This window comes from Pavona decussata, unplaced genomic scaffold (assembly GCF_977016875.1).
Source record: "Pavona decussata unplaced genomic scaffold, jaPavDecu1.1 SCAFFOLD_4, whole genome shotgun sequence".
NCBI classification, from domain to species: Eukaryota; Metazoa; Cnidaria; class Anthozoa; order Scleractinia; family Agariciidae; genus Pavona; species Pavona decussata.
Window position 1 is genome coordinate 410618 of NW_028145428.1, and position 21127 is coordinate 431744.

The 21127-nt window shown below is 39.9% G+C and overlaps 2 protein-coding genes and 1 pseudogene across 2 annotated transcripts; all 3 read left to right on the top strand.

Annotated features, from left to right (window-relative positions):
- The first annotated feature begins 3370 nt into the window (after positions 1-3370).
- LOC146489620 (uncharacterized) lies at positions 3371-5092 on the top strand. Its single transcript, XM_085103513.1, has one exon. The coding sequence runs from the start codon at positions 3592-3594 to the stop codon at positions 5089-5091; it is 1500 nt and encodes a 499-aa protein (XP_084959639.1). The 5' UTR covers positions 3371-3591; the 3' UTR covers position 5092.
- A 10888-nt stretch (positions 5093-15980) lies between these two features.
- LOC146489621 (uncharacterized) lies at positions 15981-18987 on the top strand (annotated as a pseudogene).
- A 376-nt stretch (positions 18988-19363) lies between these two features.
- On the top strand, positions 19364-21009 carry LOC146489622 (uncharacterized). The gene is made up of 3 exons (XM_085104698.1): positions 19364-19386; positions 19437-19761; positions 20453-21009. Exons 1-3 carry the CDS (start codon positions 19364-19366, stop codon positions 20792-20794), a joined length of 690 nt encoding a protein of 229 aa, XP_084960824.1. The 3' UTR covers positions 20795-21009.
- The last annotated feature ends 118 nt before the right edge of the window (positions 21010-21127 follow it).

Sequence of the window (21127 nt, forward strand, 5' to 3'; positions counted from 1 at the left end):
TAAAAAACCGGTCCCTTATTTTTTACCATTAACTTCCTAATATCTTTGTGGTTACGAAATTACCGTGAAAATTTGTTCAATTTTGTACAACTTTGAATCATGACTCTTAAACAAAAACAACACTTTCACTAGTGAATAACTGCAACCTTACTGTGCTCGCGCTAGCTTACAAAATTATTGTGTAAAATTCATAAACTGAACAACTTTTCATCAAGTTGATAACTCCTAAACAAAAACATTACACGTTAACTAACAAATAAAGCCTGGTTTACACGTACGATGCAAGCATAAGCATAACCACAAGCATAAGCACAAGAAACCTACGTGTAAACCGGTGCGACGCAAGCAGAAGCGCCTTGTGCTTGCGCTTGTGCTTATGCTTGCGTCGTCCCGGTTTACACCTACGACGCAACGACGCAAGCATAAGCACAAGCACAAGAGAATGGAACGATTTCATTACTCATGCGTTGCCATTTTCCGCCATGTTGGAATCAAATCTCGGCTGCTTCTGCACTTGCGTATGTCACGTTATGCTTATGCTTATCGCACATGTAAACATCCTTGTGCTTGTGCTTATTCTTATGCTTGCGTCATACGTGTAAACCAGGCTTAACTGTAGCCAAGATACACTTTCTTGCTGTAATCACGATCTTAAAAAAACACGCGCTGTGATCTAACTGTCTTAAACTACCAGTCATCATCGATCACCTGTCTGGCGATTATGTCGTCTTCGTCGCTGGCATTAATTGTTGCCAGCTCCTCAGAGGAGTCTCCGTGCTCCGTTTCAATTTCACTGCTTGCTTGAGAATTTCTTTTTTGGGTCTTCCTTTTTACCGAAGCAAGCACCTTGGTTCGCGAAGTGGTCAGACCAGCAACCGATTTTCGCAAACGATCCTGTGCCAATTTCAGCTCTGTTAAGGAATTCTTCAGTTCTTCTTCTTTCTGCTTGATAGTCGTCTTAACTTGTGGTGAGAGTCCTCGAGCGCGCAGTGCAGTAATCTCGTTTATAGACCTTATTTGCTGGTCTTATTCTCGTAATAAATTTAAGTTCTTGCTGACAGTTTTTGCCGATAAGGCCAATTTGTGCCCCAGAATTTCCTGCGACAGAGATTTCGCCAATTCTTCTTCTCACTCGGCATCTTGGATGCACAGTTTGGTGGCATACATTCCCCAGTGGGTGTCAATGATCCCATGCAGTTCTTGCTTAGAATATCTTGAAAAGCTAGGCGATGAGCACAACTCTTCCGCTTTCTTGTTCCAGAACTTATAATAATCTTGTCTTTGGTCTGTGGCCTTTTCTATGGTCGATTCTGGGTACAAATACACTCGCCCACGTGCTGCGCTGTAGTCTGCAGCTGAAGTCGTCGTCGTTCCAGAAGTCTGAAAGTATTTAAAGACGGGCTGTTGACGCAGACGCTTTGGTTTCAGGGTACTTAGTGTGCTCGAAGTCCTTTTCGCCGCCGACTCTGTTTCCTGAAGATACAGGTTAAGTGAATCTTCGTCATCATGAACAAGACATTTTCCTAGTGATACAAAAGTTTCTTGTCCAGAGGCTACAGGAATACATGTGCGCTCTTGTTTTCCAACAGGCTTTGTTAATATGTAGTTAAGGGGAAGAAAATCTTTCACAACTTGCAGGACATTGTCTCTTGTTGTAGCGAGATCGATTTCCTTTTGCTCGTCAGAAATAAAAACTTGATATTTGAGCTCTTCCCCGACTAACACGTCGACTTCGATATGAGCTTTCGCCATGTTCTTTTCTATAACGCAAAGCAGGCAAAGGTCTAGAAGTGAACACAAGCAATTCGAGGGTGATTAAGTGCTGTGTGTTGTCAAGTCTACTATGACTTGACCAGCTTTTGACGCTTTAAATGACCAATTAAAAAGTGAGAAGTTATTGTAAAAAATCTGTCACTTTTTACAAAGCGGCTATGATCGCGGCTACAAATCTTGCTATGATGTCTATCTATAGAGTTTTCCATGTGGTTCAATTCCCAGATTTTTAGTGCTTTTTTCTTTTTTTGCTTTCTTCTCTTCAAAAAGCTGCACACGAATGTCTTATGAATGCAACAACGCGCCAGTCTAGTTAACCACAGTTGGATTAACAATAAACAATCAAGCAATTATACTGTTGTGATTGAATATGCTCTTTTATTACCAGTCACTGAATATGTAATGAGCAATGAAATAATTTGAGATGTGTCTATTTGGAAAGTTTTCAGTTCCCAAAATCTAATTTGCCACTCAAAGCGATGTTTACTAGTTTTACTCGCAAAAGAGACGACCTCGAAAGCTAATTCAAGTAAGACAAATGGATTTTTTATAAACAAATATGCGGTGCATGTGCTTTTCCGAGTCATCTGTGGCCACTTCAGTGTAAGCACGCGACTCAAGGTGACAAAAAAACTTGTGAAATTTAAATAATTTAAAGGTTCACGTGCGCACTACGTGGTCTTATGTTCCGAATTGAAAAGGACTTTTTTTACTCGCTTAGTCAAGGTACAGTAGGTCTATAATCGTATTGCAACGAATTTTGAGTAGTCAGTATTATAGGCGATCTATTAGCGACATGTCTTCGCGAGTTGCTTCGAAAACGACTGTTGTACCACCAGTCATAAGCACTTTGGGTACACCACAACTGATGTTTCTACGAAAAGCAGACCGCACAACAGATCCATCTTTGATGAAAAAAATGCCTCCATTGAACACGTGCCAAAGAGTTCGCTCGGAGTTATATAAAATGCAAGAAGGTGCATCGCATGAAGTTCAACAGCAGTGCAAACCAGTTGCGAGATGGCAGAATTTTGGCACGTTTTCCAGGGATGACATTGCTTATTTAATACAGAAGTACCAAATTAAGGATACAAAAAAGGATGTGAGAGATGAAGAAGCGTGGTTTGATCAACTGTTAACCCTGTGCTCTTCAAAAGCAAATGAATTATTCATATCTAATGTGAGAAGTTTTATGGAACACATTTGGATGTCTTCGCCAAATTCTACCATATTATCCAGCGGAATTACAGCAGAACAGCTAAGTAAATTGTGTTGTGATCGATGGTTATGGTGACATAATCGATGGTGTCTTTGCAATGATTAACCAAAGAAATGACACTCACTACTTTGCAGTTTGCACCGAAGCATTAATCCACTCAGTGCGAGCTAAACAGCGACTGTGTAGTACTATTACTAACAAACTACCACAATTGAAATACATTCATTTTGCCCTAAACGTAAAACGAATGAATGATGGCAAGGTTTTGGTGGGTAATGGATCTCATTGGACCTACTTCGTTTTAGCACTTCTCTTAATGAACTCTATTACGGAGATAGTCTTGGTTGGAAGTTGCCTTCAAATCTTCTTACAGTTATGAAACCAGTGTTTGAAGCACTTCATACATTCAGTGGAAAATCCTACACCAACCCTCGTTATCCGATCCCTATACATCAGCCAGGGGTAGCCTACAAGGAGCACAAGTGTGGTAGTTCTTGCTTCAATGCTTTTCCACTTCAGACATGTGGCTCCGCATGTGGTTTGACACCTGTTTTCATGGCGGCAATAGCTGGAAGTAGAGAAGAACTGTGGAAAAGCACATGATTAAAGAAAGAGATCCTAATCAAAACGTATTGAAAGATGTGAGAAAAATTACGGAAGTTACACGAAATTCACCTTTACTGAGAGCAACTATTATGGGTTGGTTTGTTCGCTCTGCAGTTACGCTTGATGCACATCTCATCCCTTCCTTTTCTATCTGTAACATGGCGGCGGATAGTAACCCAGGGGGCCCGTCAGGCGCTAGCAAAACAAGTCCGTCAGCTACTTACTCAGCAAGTCTTTCAGCCACCAGCAAAACAAGTCTGTCGACAGCGGGCAAAGCGAGTCCGGCAAGCACTAGCAAAGCATGTCCGCTAGCCACTAGTACAATGAGCCCCTCAGCCCCTCAGTCAGTCACTAGTACAGTAAGTCCGTCAGCCACTTGCAAAACAAGTCCGTCAGCAACTAGCAAAGCAAGTCCGTCAGGAACTAGCGAAGCAACTCCGTCAGCTGCAAATAAAGCAACTGCGTCAGCCACTAGGAAGGCAAGTCCGTCAGATGCTAGTAAAGCAAGTCCATCAGCCACTAGCAAAGCAAGTCCCTCAGGAACTCGCGAAGCAACTCCGCCAGCTGCAAATAAAGCAACTGTGTCAGCCACTAGCAAGGCAAGTCCGTCAGCTGCTAGGAAAGCAAGTCCGTCAGCCACTAGCAAGGCAAGTCTGTCAGCTGCTAGCAAAGCAAGTCTGTCAGGAACTAGCAAAGCAACTCCGTCAGCTGCAAATAAAGCAACTGCGTCAGCCACTAGCAAGGCAATTCCGTCAGCTGCTAGTAAAACAAGTCCGTCAGCCACTTGCAAAGCAAGTCCATTAACCACTAGCAAAGCGAGTCCGTCAGCCACTAGTAAAGCAAGTCCGTCAACCGCTAGTAAAGCAAGTCAGTCAGCCATTAGCAAAGCAAGTCCGTCAGGAACTAGCGAAGCAACTCCGTCAGCTGCAAATAAAGCAACTGCGTCAGCCACTAGCAAGGCAAGTCCATCACCCGCAAGTAAAGCAAGTCCGTCAGCCAGTAGCAAAGCGAATCCGTCAGCCACTAGTAAAGCAAGTCTGTCAGCCGCTAGTAAAGCAAGTCCGTCACCTATTAGCAAAGCAAGTCCATCACCCGCTAGCAAAACAAGTCCTTCAGCAAGTCCTTCAGCAAGTCCGTCAACTGCTAGTAAAGCAAGTCCGTTAGCCACTAGCAAAGCGAGTCCCTCACCCGCTAGTAAAACAAGTCCGTCAGCCACTGGCAAGGCAAGTCCGTCAATTGCTAGTAAAGCAAGTCCGTCAGGCTCTAACACAGCACGTTTGTCAGCCACTAGCACAGCGAGTCCACCAGGGACTTGCACAGCAAGAACATCAGCAACTAGCAAAGCAAGTCCGTCAAGCGCTACCACAACGAGTCCGTCAGCCACTAGCACAGCAAAATGCACAGCGAGTCCCTCTGTCACTTTATCTTGCGATAAGTTTTTTCCATTTCCCGGCGTTTCTAAAAGCTTTTACAAGCAGCAAGGAGAAATTTGAGCTTACAATAATTTGCGCAATTTAGAGTGAACTGAAACAATTTGGATCAAGAAAAACAGCGAAACCATAGGCAAGTGCAAAGAAAGAAATAATGGAACTCTAGAAGAGAACATTGCAGAACTGGAAATTGCCATAAGGATCGAGAAAAGAGCTAAAAGAGTCGCTGAACTAACAAGCATTGTAGAAGTGGCCAAGGAAATAATTTCATGCCTTGTGCTCCCTACCCACGGAGCTTTTGACCTTTACTGGAAACACAAAAATTTTCATCTTGGAACTGAGGATAAAGGATTTTATAGGGCAAGTGACACTTTTGATACCTTATCTCAGCACCTGAATATTGCTCAACTTATTGTTTCCAGGAAAGCGTATTTATGTGAGGCAAATAATACTGACATCACTAAACTTCAGGAGACATTAACCTTGATGGCGAAGGAACATTCTGAGAATGCTTTTTCTTCTGAGGTTCGCAAGCGACTTAGCAATTCCTTTCAAACAGCCTTAAGTTGTCTTGACACGAAAAAAGACAGAGACATTTTTACAGGAATATTTGCTCATCTGACGAGTGCCACTACTGTAATGCGACTACGGACTCTTCAAAGCCGGAGAGCAATAGTGCGTCAAGCAGTAAGATCCGATTCTCTTTTCAGAAACTATGAAACTATGAAGATGTCAGTCCTCTCTGTTCACAGTGATATGACTAATAAACAGCAGCAGGAGTTTGAAAAAAAGAAATTGCAAAAACTATCTGCAAAATATTTCAAATCCATATGTGATGGTCGTGGTCGGAGGCTCAAATGCGATGAATTTCCGGAACTCCCCGCTCTGCTCGAATACGCCTTTGGACAACAAGACGTTCTTGCAAGGGGTGGTGGGGGACTACAGGCGCACTCAAAGTTGTACGAGAATACGCTTTATAAAGTAATGGATAACAAAACAATAATGCGTGAAGCTCGTGATGTTATTCTCGCTTTGGCGGATGAAAACTTTGACGTCAGTCTTTCCTGTCTTTACACGTACACCATGAATTACAAAAAAGGCACAAATCAAGCAAAGAGACATCATATTGGAAGAAATGTGAACGCAAACATATCGCTTCATAAGGCGCCCAGCACAGGAGACTTTAAACATCCGGTTAACGCACATTGGTCCACTTCACATGTCAATTTCATTTGTGATGAAGCAAATCAGTATGAAAGTTCTTGCATGATAGACTCCAAGGATGCCAAGTGCATTATCAATGGTGAGTTACCTCCTGTTCTCAAACCTGGAAGGACATGGAAAAGTATAGAATATCCAGACCATACCTTTGACCAATCGAGGAACAACACTGTGACGCCAATAACTCACTTATTTTTACAGTCAAACGTTTTACCTTTTAACACACCTGCTCTTAATTCTGCCAATCTAAATATCCCAGGAACTCAAACAGAGGTTAAAGTTACGCGAACAGGAAAAGCTGTGACATTGATAAACTTGTCGCTTTATGAGCCAGAAACTGTGCTAAGAGTGTTTCACGAAATATTCTATCTGATGTCCATTCCAGAACTGGATGCGTTTTTTCATAACCCAGAAACATTGCAAGTTAAGGAAGTTTTCATTTTTGTTGTTGATAACGGTCCTTCAGAGGCACCTGCAAGTAACATTGTTCAGATGTTACTTGCAAGACTAGTCAAGTTTTTAAATCTGGACAAAGCTGTTCAGCGATCTTTTGCTGAATACTTAAGCAAACGGAACTTTGTAGAGTGTTGCCATGCCGCCGAAAATAAAGCCCTTGAAAGGCATGAACCTTTTAGCTCCAAACAAATTAACCCATCTGCAGTTCCTGGAACCGAAGCCCACAAAGAGAACATGGAGAAAATGGCGACTGATGTGAGAGTGGCTATAGATGGCACCATGTTTAACAAAGAACCAATTCGCTGCTTCTGTGGTGTTGTAGATCGTCTTGTTTTTGATGATGACGAGGGGCTCAAGTACTTCTCTTCCCTGTGCAAAGATCGCAAGGAATCATGTGATCTCCGTTACAGTGCTGTCAAGAATGGTATATATGGTTATCTTGTACAGAACAGCGGGGTTGAAGAAAACTTCATAGGAAGTTATGCTGATGACTATCACTCCCTGAAGTATGACGCATCGAAGAGCAAATATATTCAGTGTCAGTCTATCGGCAAGATGACAAATGGCGTGAAAAAATGCAAGAGAAGTTTGAAAGGGAGCCGATTCCTGACCTCCTGAGGTTCGAACACACCCAGGCCATGCTTTACCTTCCATACAAGGTTCGCAGAGATTTGCCTGTAGGAGAATGGGATGGAATCACACAGCTATTTCTCCCCTCAGATATCCTTGATTTATCACAGAAGGTATTTTACCCTAAGCCTTCCCAGGACCTTTTATCCACAATTGCATTCTTAGCGTGGATTCCAATACGTCAGGCAGAAGAATTTTTTACTTCTGCAAGCAAGGATGCGGAGTTATTGGCTGAAGAAGATGATTCCAAAGAATTTTGGTCTAAACATTCCCTCTTCATCCAAAATACTCGAGAGCAACTTGCAGCAATCTGTTCCTCAAAAAAACTTTTGGAAACAGGAAAGAAACACGAACTGGTTGAAGGTATTGCGAGAGCAACAGAAGGAGGAAGTTCTTGGACGGGTTTTTGCACAACGTACAGTGGTAACCTCTCTGAAGTACCATTGTCCGTAGCGCAGTTAAACAAGCAGCCAGTGCGTTTTCTGCGTGCCGTCTTAAGATTTCATGGGTATTGTCCATTGGGCACAAAGGATGAACTTATTATTCGAGTCGGATTGCTAAAGGGCGGCCAAATTCAAACTGCGTTTAGTAGAGAACGAATGGAACTAATGAAAAGAATTTCAATTCTAAGGGACATTTACAAGCTACTAGCTCAGGAAAAGGAAGCTAAGCTGTATGTTCTTAAGAGTCGTACCTTTGGTTCAGATAGTGCTGTTCTTTCAACTAGAGACAAGTGTGGTCTCAAGAAAGTTGTTCACAACGACAAGCTTGAAGTGCAAGGCACCATAGGTGACATCCTTGATCGACAAGAACACGGTTTACTAAAGCTCGAGAATGCTGTGGTTGAAAAAATTGGAAATAGTGTAAAAACTCGTAAAGAAATGTCTCCCGCCCCCTCCAAAAGGAGGAAGTACCAGGAGAGCGGGGAAGAAGCAAAGCCAAGCAGAAAGTCAACCCGGGAAAAACAAAAACCAAAGAAATTGGAAGAAAGCTGGGTGGCAGAAGAGCGAGAACTTATGACACAAGTAGGAACCAGGATTCATGTGCTTTGGACTGAAAATGACCTTAAAGGAACCACTTTCAAACCAGGCTGGTACGAGGGAGAAGTACAAGAATACGATGATGATAACGATGTTATTCGCGTACTTTACAAAGATGAAGAAATGGTTACATCTTCAAGGACCAAAAACCTCTTTGACTTGAGCGTTACTGTTGTGTTGGCCGAGGGGCTAATAACCTTAAAGCAGACAAAAACATAAATTAATTGAAATAAACAGATAGTACAATGGAACCTCAACATAACGAAGGGCCGGTGTAGAAAGTTGCATTAGCTCTTAAGAGGTTGTGCTATATTGATGTTATTTTTTATGTTACTCTAACTTAAAAGAAGATTATCATTCGTTATACTGGGACTGACTTTGTTACACAGAGGTTCGTTATAAAATTGAGGTTCTGCTGTACTACATACTAGAGAATTCTCAGTTTCGTTGTAAATTCCGCATTTCCCATTTAACCTAGTTAAAAAAAACACCATTACAACTAGTTTCTTTAAGATTTGTTAAAGTTTTATGAAAAATTTTACGTCGAAATTGATAGTTTTGTTTATAACATCAAAACAAACAGGTGCCCCATCTGCGAGAGCCTGGTGAAGAATTGTTCATCCACAACCCATGCACTGGACGGATCTGAAAGCCATCTTTAGCCGGTTTAAAAATAATTCGTTGAATGTACATGTTAAAATTTCTTTTCGTGAATGCGAGCTGTTTCTGGGCTTTGTCTGGGCTACATTCTCTTCAGCACACATTTTGTCTTTCCGATCTACTAAGGAAAGCCAAAAGACTCTTTGAAACTATGGCGGACTGAGAAAGCTCTTCACAACAAGAGTTTGAACTTTCCTTCCACTGCAGATTAGAACTACAGGCTCTTGAAGGTAGGATATGTGAATTAAGTTATCCAGTTTTTCAGTTATAAAAGAATTTGAACGATAAACAAGTTTAGACTTTCGTTCTTCGAGAGATTTTGATTAAGAAGTCTTCGATCTTCAGTGGACGAGACTGACCTAATGTCTCAAAAAGGAATGACTGTTGAACTCTTTTATAAGATTCTCGACCAATCGTATTCACTTTAGGACCACGTTATGCGCAAAGAAAGAAAAAGGGCAACTGATTTTTATGAGCTAAGAATGTAAACACGTTTGCTTTTTCGCATATTTTTTGCTCCTTTCTTTTTTAGTTCCAAGAAATTAAAAAAGGACATCTCCTAGACGTGATTGTGCGTATTTTCTATTAAAATTAAATTAAATTTAAGCCTAATATTTTTTTCCCGGAAATCCAGGCGGGAGGGGGGGTCTTTTGTTTTGGAAATCCAGACAGGAGGGGGGGTCTTGTGCTTCAGGAAATCCAGGTGAATGGGGGGGTTAAAAAACCACCCCATCCGTTGGGGGATGTGGATTTTTTCTGGAATAACCCGATGGATAATACAAGGCATTAATCAGTCACGGCTATATGGTCATGGGTGTAATAGGCCTATATCAAAGTAAACACTTAACGTATAAACCTGCCCCTACTGATATCGCATGGCTTCCTTGCTCGTTAAACATCACCTATGTTAGCAATTTCAAGGAGTTCTTTATACAGAAAGAGTCCCTCTTCAATACACCATCCAAGATCAGGTGAAGTAGACTATCTACCCCTCCATGCAGCTCTGGGAGAAAGAATAGTTAATCCGGTCTCCCACTGATAGTGTCGTGCCTAGAGCCCCTTATTAAATGTGTGTTTAAGTGTTCTTTAACTCTGTCCAGGTCATCTTGGAGTAATTGGGCAAAGCAGAACCAGAGGCATGCAATTTGAATCTCATCTCCAGGGTTGAAGATTTCCTGTTCCATAAAGCTTTTAAAGAAGTTAATCCACCAACCAGACCTGTTTTTTTCTGTGAAACGCCCACCAGCCCTCAATCTTTTGGTTCGCCGGAGATGACCCATACTTGTGCGCTTCTGCATCTTGTTGAAATGTACATTGCATCGCTGCCATTACACCATTTTCTGCTCCACAGTCAGTCCTTCGCTTTACTGGACAGACCCCTAGCTCTGCAACACAATTCAAATAGAAATTGGCAATAATTTCTGGATGGTTGTTTGACCTTGTGACTGTAAGCTACATTATTTTTCGACTCCAGCCATCAATACACCCATGTATTGGAAATCCATAAGGTTTAAATTATTGTATCCGTTGACGTGCCATGCATAGTTTGGACAAGATGAGAAGTACCTTGTTCTTTTACACTCAACCCAGGTCACATGTGAACAGTATTGCCAAGAATGAAATGAACATTCAAAATTCTCTTTGTAATGCCCGACGTGTGAATGGAATGTTGTACATTTCTCTGGAAGTCGTTCCGAAAAAGACGCATTAACTGAAAAAACTGGATTCAAAATACTTGGGAAACAATTGTTATTCTTGAAATATTCAATTGTGCAATGTAAAGACAACTTCATGGCTTTATACCGTCAATAAGCTAGGGAAATTTATACGGGAACTCTGAAATCGGGTTGGCGATTTTCAAAACTGACATGTAAATTTTAAAACTCCGTTCGAATGTCAAAAATTTCGTTCACGCGTGACCTGGGTTGACTGTAAGGCTTTTTGCCTTTCTCTGTTCACATCCTTCTGGATCCATTTCCCTCATAAATTCACCTCCAACATGTCTAGGAACTTGAATATTTTTTAGTCGCAGGGTATACCACATACTTCTACATCCCCCTACGCAGCCTGGGCCACTAAGCTCATTCATGATTTGTTTCCGGACAACATCCACGTCAAAAGATGGCAATCTTCTCCTAAGTTCAATTGCTTCAACCTATTTTTCAACGTTGGTACACACATTGTAATGCCATGAAACTTAGCTAAACATTCAGTGATAACTTCCTACGTATATCCTCTTGAAAAGTAATTTAAAATTATGCTTTCCTCTTCTGGATGATCACTTACTGAACTTGAAGAAGCCATTTCAGATGAAATCCACAACATGAACGGTACAAAAATGGCACCTTTGCAGTGACGTTAAACAGAGCTAGTCCCAGGTTCTGGTCGCTTTCAGCATCAGGGTTAGTTACCAGTACCTTGATATTTTGTTGTGTTTTAGTTGCTTTTGTACATCAAAAAATTGTGTTTTGAAAAAGATGGTTGTGTCAGAAAATTTCGTTGTGTTTTGAAAAAGATTTTAGTGTTCTGGCAAATTTTGTTGTGTTTTGAAAAAGATTGCTGCGTTCTGAAAAATTTTGTTGTGTTCTTGAAAAGATTGTTGTGTTTCAGAAGAGGAATTGAGTTGTGTTTTGGCCCTATGGGACACCGTATATTCATCATTACAATGCTAAAAATTGCAATTCCTTAAACTTATTTCCCTGTAGAACGAATATCAGATAGTTTGCAATAAGGTTTCAAGGACCTAATCTGTTTAACTCCTATAATTCAGAAATCCAGAATGCTGAGAGTATTTCTCTCTCTAAATCTTAAGATCATTTCTCCTAAATGGACTACTCCTGTTTTGAACGTGCTGTTTTGTTTTACTGCCTGTGTGTGTTTGATTGCGTACTTGCTTTTTAACCTAAATGTGTGATATAAATAAGCTACGCCTAAAATCCTGATTTCAAAGATGTAATTTTTTTGAGGAGCCTGTAGCTCATATAAGCCCCAATGGTTCCTCTGTGGGCATCCTTGCAATATGTTTCTCTATCTTTTGTTATTTCTTTATCTTTTATATTTTATTATATATTTATCTTGTAACGATGTGCAAGAATAATGGCAAAAAAACTGAACTGAAACTGAATACCTCGTTTTTTAATCCATGAGCTGAAACAAGCACCCTAGACATGAATATCACACGTTCTTTAATCTATGAGCCGAAACAAGCGTGCTACACGTGAATATACCCCGTTCTTTAATCCATTAGCCAAAGCAAGCACGCTACACATGAGTATATCTAGTTCTTTAATCCATAAGCCGAAACAAGCATGCTAGACATGAATGTAACACACCATTTAATCTATGAGCCGAAACAAGCATGGTACACATGAATATACCTCGTTCTTTAACCCATGAGCTGAAACAAGCGTGCTACACATGAATATACCTGGTTCTTTAATCCATGAGCCAAAAAAATCGCTAGACATGAATACAACACGTTCTTTAATCCATGAGCTGAAACAAGCATGCATAAATATACCTCATTCTTTAATTCATGAGCTGAGACAAGCCTGGTACAGATGTAAAAACAAACGTCATGACTTGAATCTTCCTCAATCTATAAGCGAACCATACCGTTTTTTTTTTCTCCTGCAGTGCAGGGTGTTTGTACTTTTTGGATGTTTTTCTTGATTTCTTTATGCATACTACAGGTGCTTGCCTTTACTGTTTTTGCAGGGCGTCAACGAACAACAGTTTCCTGTGATCCAGGTTGTAGAAAAACCTGGGTTTTTGTGACAACATGGTAAGGAAATGCGTATGTCAGCACATCTATACTGTTTTTGTTTGGTATGGGGTTCTCAGTCTCAGAATTGGTCAGCTAGAGCACAGTTTTATTTTACCCCCAATCTTCTAGCAGTAGTTATATAATATAATAAAAAATTATTTAATAAGTTGTTTGGAGGTGCAAATCCTCTTGATCTAGTCTGGGATGCGACAATTTAACTTCTAACTACTGGACCTAAGCTGTCAATATATGAAGAACGTCTGTGTGATGGTTTTTAAATGCAATTGGAATAACAAGGTTTGAAGAATAAAGAGCAGTTATGGCAGTGGTTTCTTTACATGCATTGCTATGGTTGAATGTGTTGAATAAGTTATGTCACCTTAAAAGCCTAATCATCATTTAAATTTACTGGGTCCCCAGTTACGTTTCTTTATTTTTTAATTGGTTAAGTTCCTAGGATAGGCAGGTGTGGGATTGTGGAAAATTAATTCAGTGCTTAAAAAGAACAAGGCATATAACAAAGTATGCTATACTGGTATTCCCTTGTTTATTCATGGGATGCATAATAAGAGAATCACATTGAAAACAACTTGTGGCTATAATTATTATAACCACAATGTGATTCTCTATTCTCTATACCAACAAAGTAGATAATCTTAACAAGCGTATTCTTTGGTATACTACAGGACTATAGCTCTCCATATGACATTTTACTCAGCAAAGTTAACTTAAAAACGCTGTTTACTAGACGCCTGCAGAATTTCATGATAATATTATACAAGAGTCTGTTTTTTACTGACTATCCAAGTTATTTAAGGAATATGTTAACTATGCGTACCTCATCCTATAATCTACGTGGTAATTATATTCTGGACCTTCCCAAAGCAAAAACGACTACTTATGGCCTACACTCCTTTTCATACTTAGCTAGTAAAATATGGAACTCTCTCCCGAACACTTACAGGACATCTGATTTTCTTAAATTTGGGCAACAGATCCTTAATTATGAGGCCTTTCCACAGTGTATATAATGTTGTATGTATATAGTGTATATATAATGATAGAATTGTAATTGTAATTGTATTTCATTTTATTTGGTCTATTTACTCTTTCTTTCTAGTATTTATTTTCTCGAAGATATTAGCTATTCTAAGCTACTCTGTAAATTCGAGTATAAATAAAGTATATGTATGTATGTATGTATGTTTTAAGAGCCTCAACTGCTTGCTAAAAAGAACGTTTGTTCCAGGGAGCCAAAGAACGGTATTCATGTTAAGGATGTGATTGCAGATCAAGACTGTAAATTTCAGAACTCTAACAGTAAGTTGACATGAAAATTATTATGTATGTGAGTGGCATGACTTCGCCACTACAGTGTACTACACAAAGCTCTGTTTGTGACTACTCCTGACAGTGACCATCATTGTGAAACCTGTGACTTATTATAAGCTCTGCAAGGAAAAGTTCCTTTAAGTGACAGATACCCTAAGCGATGGCACAACTATTTTGAATAACTAACTGGCCCTTTTCTCCTAAGCGACCAATCAGTCAACGCTTAGCATGAGTAAGAGGACTTGCTCCATGAGCAAATTTAGGTTTATGCTAAAAAAGGACCTAGTTTATGGTCACTACCAATGAAGATTGCCTAATTTGAAAGTTGTAAGTCTCTGGTATTCATGGGGGATGCTTTAGTAACTAAACAACCAACTTAGTGATTTAAAGTTCATTTTTTGCGGATAGTACATGTGTTAAGAGCAATATAAATGTTAATCCTCAGTAAATGTGATAACGACACCTGCGATGGCTGGGGCATGTTTGTAGAATGGGGGAGGGCAGAATCCCAAAGGACATTCTGCATGATGAAGTGGCGGAAGGAAAGCCCCCTGCTGGCAGACCGCAACTGCGATTCAAAGACATCTGTAAACGTGACCTCAAATCCATGAACACCAATACAAATGCTTGGGAAACTCTTGCCAAAGACAGATCAGCCTGGATGGAAGAGGTGAAAGATGGCCTTGATACTTTTGAGGAAAGACCCACATCCAACACAGAAGAGAAGAGAAGGAGAAGAAAGAAGAAACAGCAAGAGGGGCATAAAGACTCTGCCTTCTATTCATCTGCTCCATTGTGGAAAGGACTGTCGTTCAAGAATTGGCCTTTCCAGCCACAGCAGAAGATGCTCCCAGTTCGCAATTCCATAGTCTAAGGCCGATGGATGCCAATATAGACCAACATTGTTTAGCAATAATATTTCGATAAGAACTACAAAATTGAATTGAGAACGTACAATGTAATGTTGATCTTGCTCAAGCCAAGTGTTTCACTATCAAATAAAATATTGTGATCAACTTTGATTTTTGGCAGGGATGGAAAGAGGAGTGCTAGACATAATGAAATGGGACACTATTTAAAGTTATTCCACAATGTATTGAAAAAATTTATTGCAGTGTAAGGAGTGAAATGTAAAAATAATTAAGAGAGAGATGGTAAGGCAAATGTTGTTACTTATATAGGTAACAGCAGGCAAAAATAAAAGAGAAAATGATGTTTTCCAGTTCATCTTCCTCTGATGAAGAAAAAATTACAGGTACTTGTAGCAATGTCTATTGTTGGACAAACAAGCCTTTTTAATCTGATCAGCATTTTTTACCTATATTCAGATATATCTATATTGAGATAACTGCGAGATTTTAGGCATTTTGCCACGGTAAAATATAAATTAGTCTGTTTATTTGTTTCTGAATCTGTTTCTTTACTAAACCAGGGTACATTAACTGTTTATTAATATTTGTTGGCCATAAATTGCCAATGATCTGTTGGTCACCTGTTGGGGAATGTTAGTTGAGAGTTAACTGCAGCTGACTGTTTTTGGGGGGTCTGTTTTACAAAAACACAGCTGACAGATACTATTGGTTGCATCTAAGCGTGTACACGGGAGGGAAAAACATGTTCTAGTTGTGTGCAAATATAACATGTTTTAGCGCCAAACATTTGAACTTTAGAGTAGGCGGCTGATGTAGTCTTGATTTATTTTTGCTCAACATAATATTCTTTGCAAGCATTTTCACATGTTAAGGTGGAAGTTTACCGTAAAATTGGGAGAAAGGAACAAAATTTTTTAAAGAAAGTAACTGCCTTTTTTCACTTGTATTTTTATTATTCTTTAGGGCTATATTTAATTTTTTTCAAAAATTTGAAATTTCTGCCTGCAATTTACAATTAATTAAAGAGAGGTCGTTAATTATCTCATAGCAACGGTTTGTTTGGATTTATTTATTTTGGTTGCTAAGGGGTTTTTATTCCAGTATTTTGACGAATGCCACTCAAAAAGCCATTCCCCAGTCCAACAATCCAGATTTCTTAAATTCCGATCCAATATTTCCCCCATGAGCCACTGCGGAGCCACCCCAAAGATTTATCGTGTTGTTGTGAAATTCATTGCGTGTTTAATGGAATTTTCAAGGCAAATTATTTTCTAGAAAGCTTTATTCCGTTTCTGTCTTGGTCAAAATGGCCAAGACAGCGAACAGAAAGTTTCGATCGGTCAAAAGAAACAAAAATAGAGGCTTTTTCGGCCAAAGACCAGCACAAACTCGCAAAGAACAAGGAATAACAGAGTCAAGCACTTTGGAGCCTGTGGCGGGTCCATCCAGTGCGTCGAGTATTTCACCCGTGGAGGAATGGAAGACTCCTCTATCAGCTTCTTCTCCTGTGAGAGAAAATGTTTCTCTCCCAAAGTTGCAGAATTCTTCATTCGAAAGGTATGAAACTGATCAAGGCATCTTAACGCGTGGGAATGCTAACAATGTGGGAATGGGCTCATCACCACAAGTTAAGGCTGCAACTGGCTTCAAATTACAGGATGCTGTCCTTTTGACTGAGTGCATCTCAGTGGCTGCCATTTGCAGTTCATGTAAAATCCCAGGCTCTAAACTCAAACTTTTTCAGAGAAATGATCAACGTGAAGGTTTGGCAGAATCTCTGTTTATGAAATGTTCTTCCTGTGAGGTTGAGACCCCTTTACAAACTAGCAAGCGGCTGGGTGGTAAGGGCAGGGGAGCCCATGAAGTAAACCGCAGATCTGTGTTGGCCTCATAGCAGTTTGGTCTTGCTGGACTGTCTTAGTTCTGTGCTGGGATGAATTTACCACCTCCAGTGACAAAGAAGCCATACAATTAGCATCTGATTCAAGTTAAAAAAAAGCTGCAACGAAAAATGCTGAGGAGTTGATGTAGTATGCAGCACCGAGGGTTAGGGAAAAACTAGCCGCCGAAAAGTCTGATATGGCATAGACAACAATGAAATTTTGCAAGCTGCTGTCACGGTTGATGGTACATGGCAGAAGAGGGGACATTCTTCCAAGATTGGAGTTGTCTTTGTCATCTCAGTCGACACTGGTGAGATACTTGACTACAGTGTCAAGTCACTAATCTGTAATGAGTGTAAGGCTCGAAATGGCATGGACAAGGACAGCACCGAGTACCAGGCCTGTAAAAGAGCTCATGCTGCAACCTGCCAAATTAATCACCAGGGCTCAGCTGAGGAAATGGAAGCTGTGGCTGCAATTGAAATTTCCAGCAGAAGTATTGAGAAACGGCAACTAAAATATACCACCTTTGTTGGCGACGGTGATAGCAGTTCACATGGAAGAGTAAAAGATGCCATGAATGCAAAGTATGGTTCTGACTATGTTGTAGAAAAGGAAGAGTGTGTAGGACATGTCCAAAAGAGGCTTGGAACTGCATTGCGAAAATACAAAAACAGCATGAAAGCCAGAAGCTGTCAGATGGAAAAGGTGTTGGAGGGAGGGGATGCTTGACAGACAACATCATTGATAAAATGCAAAACTATTATGGGCAAGCTATAAGGGAAAACAAGGGCAACTTAGAAGGCATGACAAAGAGCATCAAAGCTATCCAGCACCACATCATTAGAAATGAAAGCATCCCTTTGGAGAAACAACATCAGTTCTGTCCCAAAGACAAAAAAACATGGTGCAAATTCTGGATAGATAGTTCAACCTATGATGAGAGTAACCGCTTGCCTGAAGTGTTTATGGAGGAGCTAAATCCCATATTTACTAGGCTCTCCAATGATGATCTCCTTTCAAGGTGCCTGAAAGGCATGACAGAACCAGAATGAAGCAGTGAATGGCCAGTTGTGGTACAAGTGCACTAAAACAAAGTTCTGTGGGGCAAGGAAAGTCTGCATTGCTGCCTGTGACACTATAGCTGTGTTCAACACTTGTGCTGCAAGTAAAGCTGTGACTAAGCAATTATGTGGTGTAAACCCTGGTGTTAACACCATGAGAGCATTGAGGCAACAGGATCAGTCAAGAATCAAAAGCTCCTCACAGAAAATAAGCGCCAAGTATGCAGATCGTAGGAGAAAGCTTCGGGCTCAAAAGAAGTCTAAAGGAGATGTGGCTTCCTATCAACCAGGAGGATTTGGCTTGAGTTCCCAGCCAGAAAAAGGCCTGCAGTCAAAGGGGAAGAAAAGCCAGAAGAAAAACATTAAGGAGCCACACAGTGAGCCATCAGTGGCTGAAATTATATTTGTTGAGCCAGACATTGAAGTGGTTGAAGCAAAACGTGTCCACACTGAATAACTGATTACTATAGTCAGGCTTAAATTTATCAGCCTGGTTTATTTTGTCCTGTTTTTATTATTGTGTGGACTGAAAATATTCTGTTTTTTAGGTTTTCACTTCAAATTAGTGATTTGTAAATATTGTGTACTGTTTTGGTACTCCAGAGGTATTTAGTAAGCCACATGTCGTTATATGATCAAGTTCAGGCTTGATTTTCCGAAATTACGGTTACCATTACAGTGCATTCTTGTGGAAAGCCTAAACTGGAGGGATTTTGATGGATTTTCTTCATTTTTTGCCAGAAAGTGTATTTCATTGTACTTTATGCAATGAGTAGACAGTTTTATCAATCTCGCATTGTTTTGGTTGTTGCTATGGAAACCAGCTATTTTTAGCAACCGCAGTGGAAATTTGGGCTGATTAACAAACTGTCTATTTGTTGCATAGTTTATCACCCAATTAACAATATCTTTTGGTTTGGAGTTGATAGCTATTATTCCAGGCTAGTTATTGCTTCCAATTGTGGCTATATTTCTTGTTTTTATTACCTGTTTCCATGGAAACCTAATTAGTAGAGCTACCTTATATAGTGCCACTCGATGTATTCTTACAATGTCCACAATTCTGCCAAGTTTTATTGAGTTTGATTAAATTCTTTAGAAACGAGGGCAGAAAGACTGTTTTTTCAATTTAGGGTTAATTACCACCTTAAGAATACTTTCTGGAGGCAATTGTGCTGTTTCTGAGCAAGAAATATGCCAACAAGCTGAGAAACATGAAATAAGCTATGACTGGAATGGGCTGATCTGGCACGACAGTTTGCTTAATGGCCGTCAAACTTCATATGTTTCGCGTCAAAACACGTCATGTCTGGCACCCTATTAGAACATGTTTTTTTTTCTAGTGTCCACGCATAGATGCAACCGATTGTATATTATCCAGGCTTTTTTTATCGATAAAGTGCCTAACAAAATGTTGTGTCATCTTTCTCAAAGGTAAAGCAAGTTTAGAAAAGACAAGCAGTGACAAGCACTGTCTTGTGGAGTCGCACTTCATTTCCCATAGAAGATGAATTGAGAAAGCTTCTGACGAATGTTGCAATCAACAACAGTTCTCGCATCTGTTTTCCTTGTCTTCGCAAGCTGAAGAAAAGAAAGTCCTTGGAGGAGCAGTTTACGGCTACAACAAAAGAGCTCGTTCTAAATCATGGCAATTCTATCAGAAGGAAAGAATTTGAGCCTTCCTGTACAAGCACCCCAACAAAATCAAAGCAACTGTCGAATAACCCTGCGACCTGGACTTCTACGCCATGCACGGGTTTGCCACCTCCATCAACCCTTCAACACAAAAACGCTGAACTTGGTGTCACGGTAGGTTATTATTTTTTTATATTTGCAATGTATTTTGTTATTATACAAAATTGTAAATAGCATACTTCATTCATTTCCCATCGAAGATTAATTGAGAAAGCTTCCGATGAATGTTGCAATCGACAACAGTTCTCGCATCTGTTTTCCTTGTACATTGTACATTAATATACAAAATTGTAAATAACCTAGTTGAAGTTGATCTCTCTAAAGAACTTATACCACATACGGGGCACTTTAGAAATAGTCCAGCCAAATCCTATAGAATTCCCTACAAAAAGAAAACCTATCTTCAAAACAGCTTTTTACCTAGAACTATAAAGAAGTGGAACAGTTTGCCCGCCACATTAGCCACAGCCCCAAGTCTTAATGTTTTTAAGAGTGGGGTCCGTGAGCTGAAACACTTAGAACCTTCACGAACCTGACCGATTCCAAGCATATAAGCCTTGTAGAGAGGGAATGCTTGTAATATGGTAAATGTAAATGTATATAATTTTCCATTGAAAATTGTGAAGTATTACGATTATTCAACTACTTTTCTTATTCATTTATATAGTTCAATGTGGACTGAAATATCAAACTACTAAGTTCAAGAGTTCAGAAATAAGCATGATAGTTCTTGTCATTCAGTTTCATGGTACAATAGTAAACTCGGTATAAAATGTTAATAACTTGGCTTTAATCCTTTTATAAGGTTGAAGTTGTATGGCCAAGTGAAACCAGAAGAAGAAAGTTGTCTGAAGACATGGCACCAATTGGAAAAGCTATGTTACCTGGGACTTACCAGCAGACGGCCCATAAAATTTGGCAACATAAAGTTCTAAAAGTGAAACTTATGAAGTATGCCATCCGCGCTAATGCAGCCGAGTGCTCCGAGTTTTCTTCCACCAAGAGGCCCTCCATGGCAAGGCAGTGTAGCAGTAATGATATGCTGCAATTTCATTCAGAGGCACTATGTGAGGAGTGGATGAAAAGAGCCCCACTGTTTTATTCGATTTTACTGTCTTCTGCCTTGTCAAAAGGAGAAAAGATGTGAAGACAGTGAACAGGCTTCCAAGTGTTGCTTTGGCAGGCTCAATTCTTTTGAGGGAAAGGTCAAGGGGCATGGATGCCATGCCATTGTTGGTCTCTACAATTATTAAAGCAAGTGGCAGTCAGGTATATTTAGATGTTTTTTAATGTTTGTTTTTTTTTTGTCGTTGTATTGGATATAGAAGGTTAACCTATCAATCACATTTATTTATAAGTTTTGTGGCAACTATTGCCAGTTTTTACTGTCATGCCATTGAAAAAAAGAAACAATCGAGACCATTCCATGAATGCCGTCAAGAAATCGACATGTTATAAATGATAAATAAATAAGAAAGCT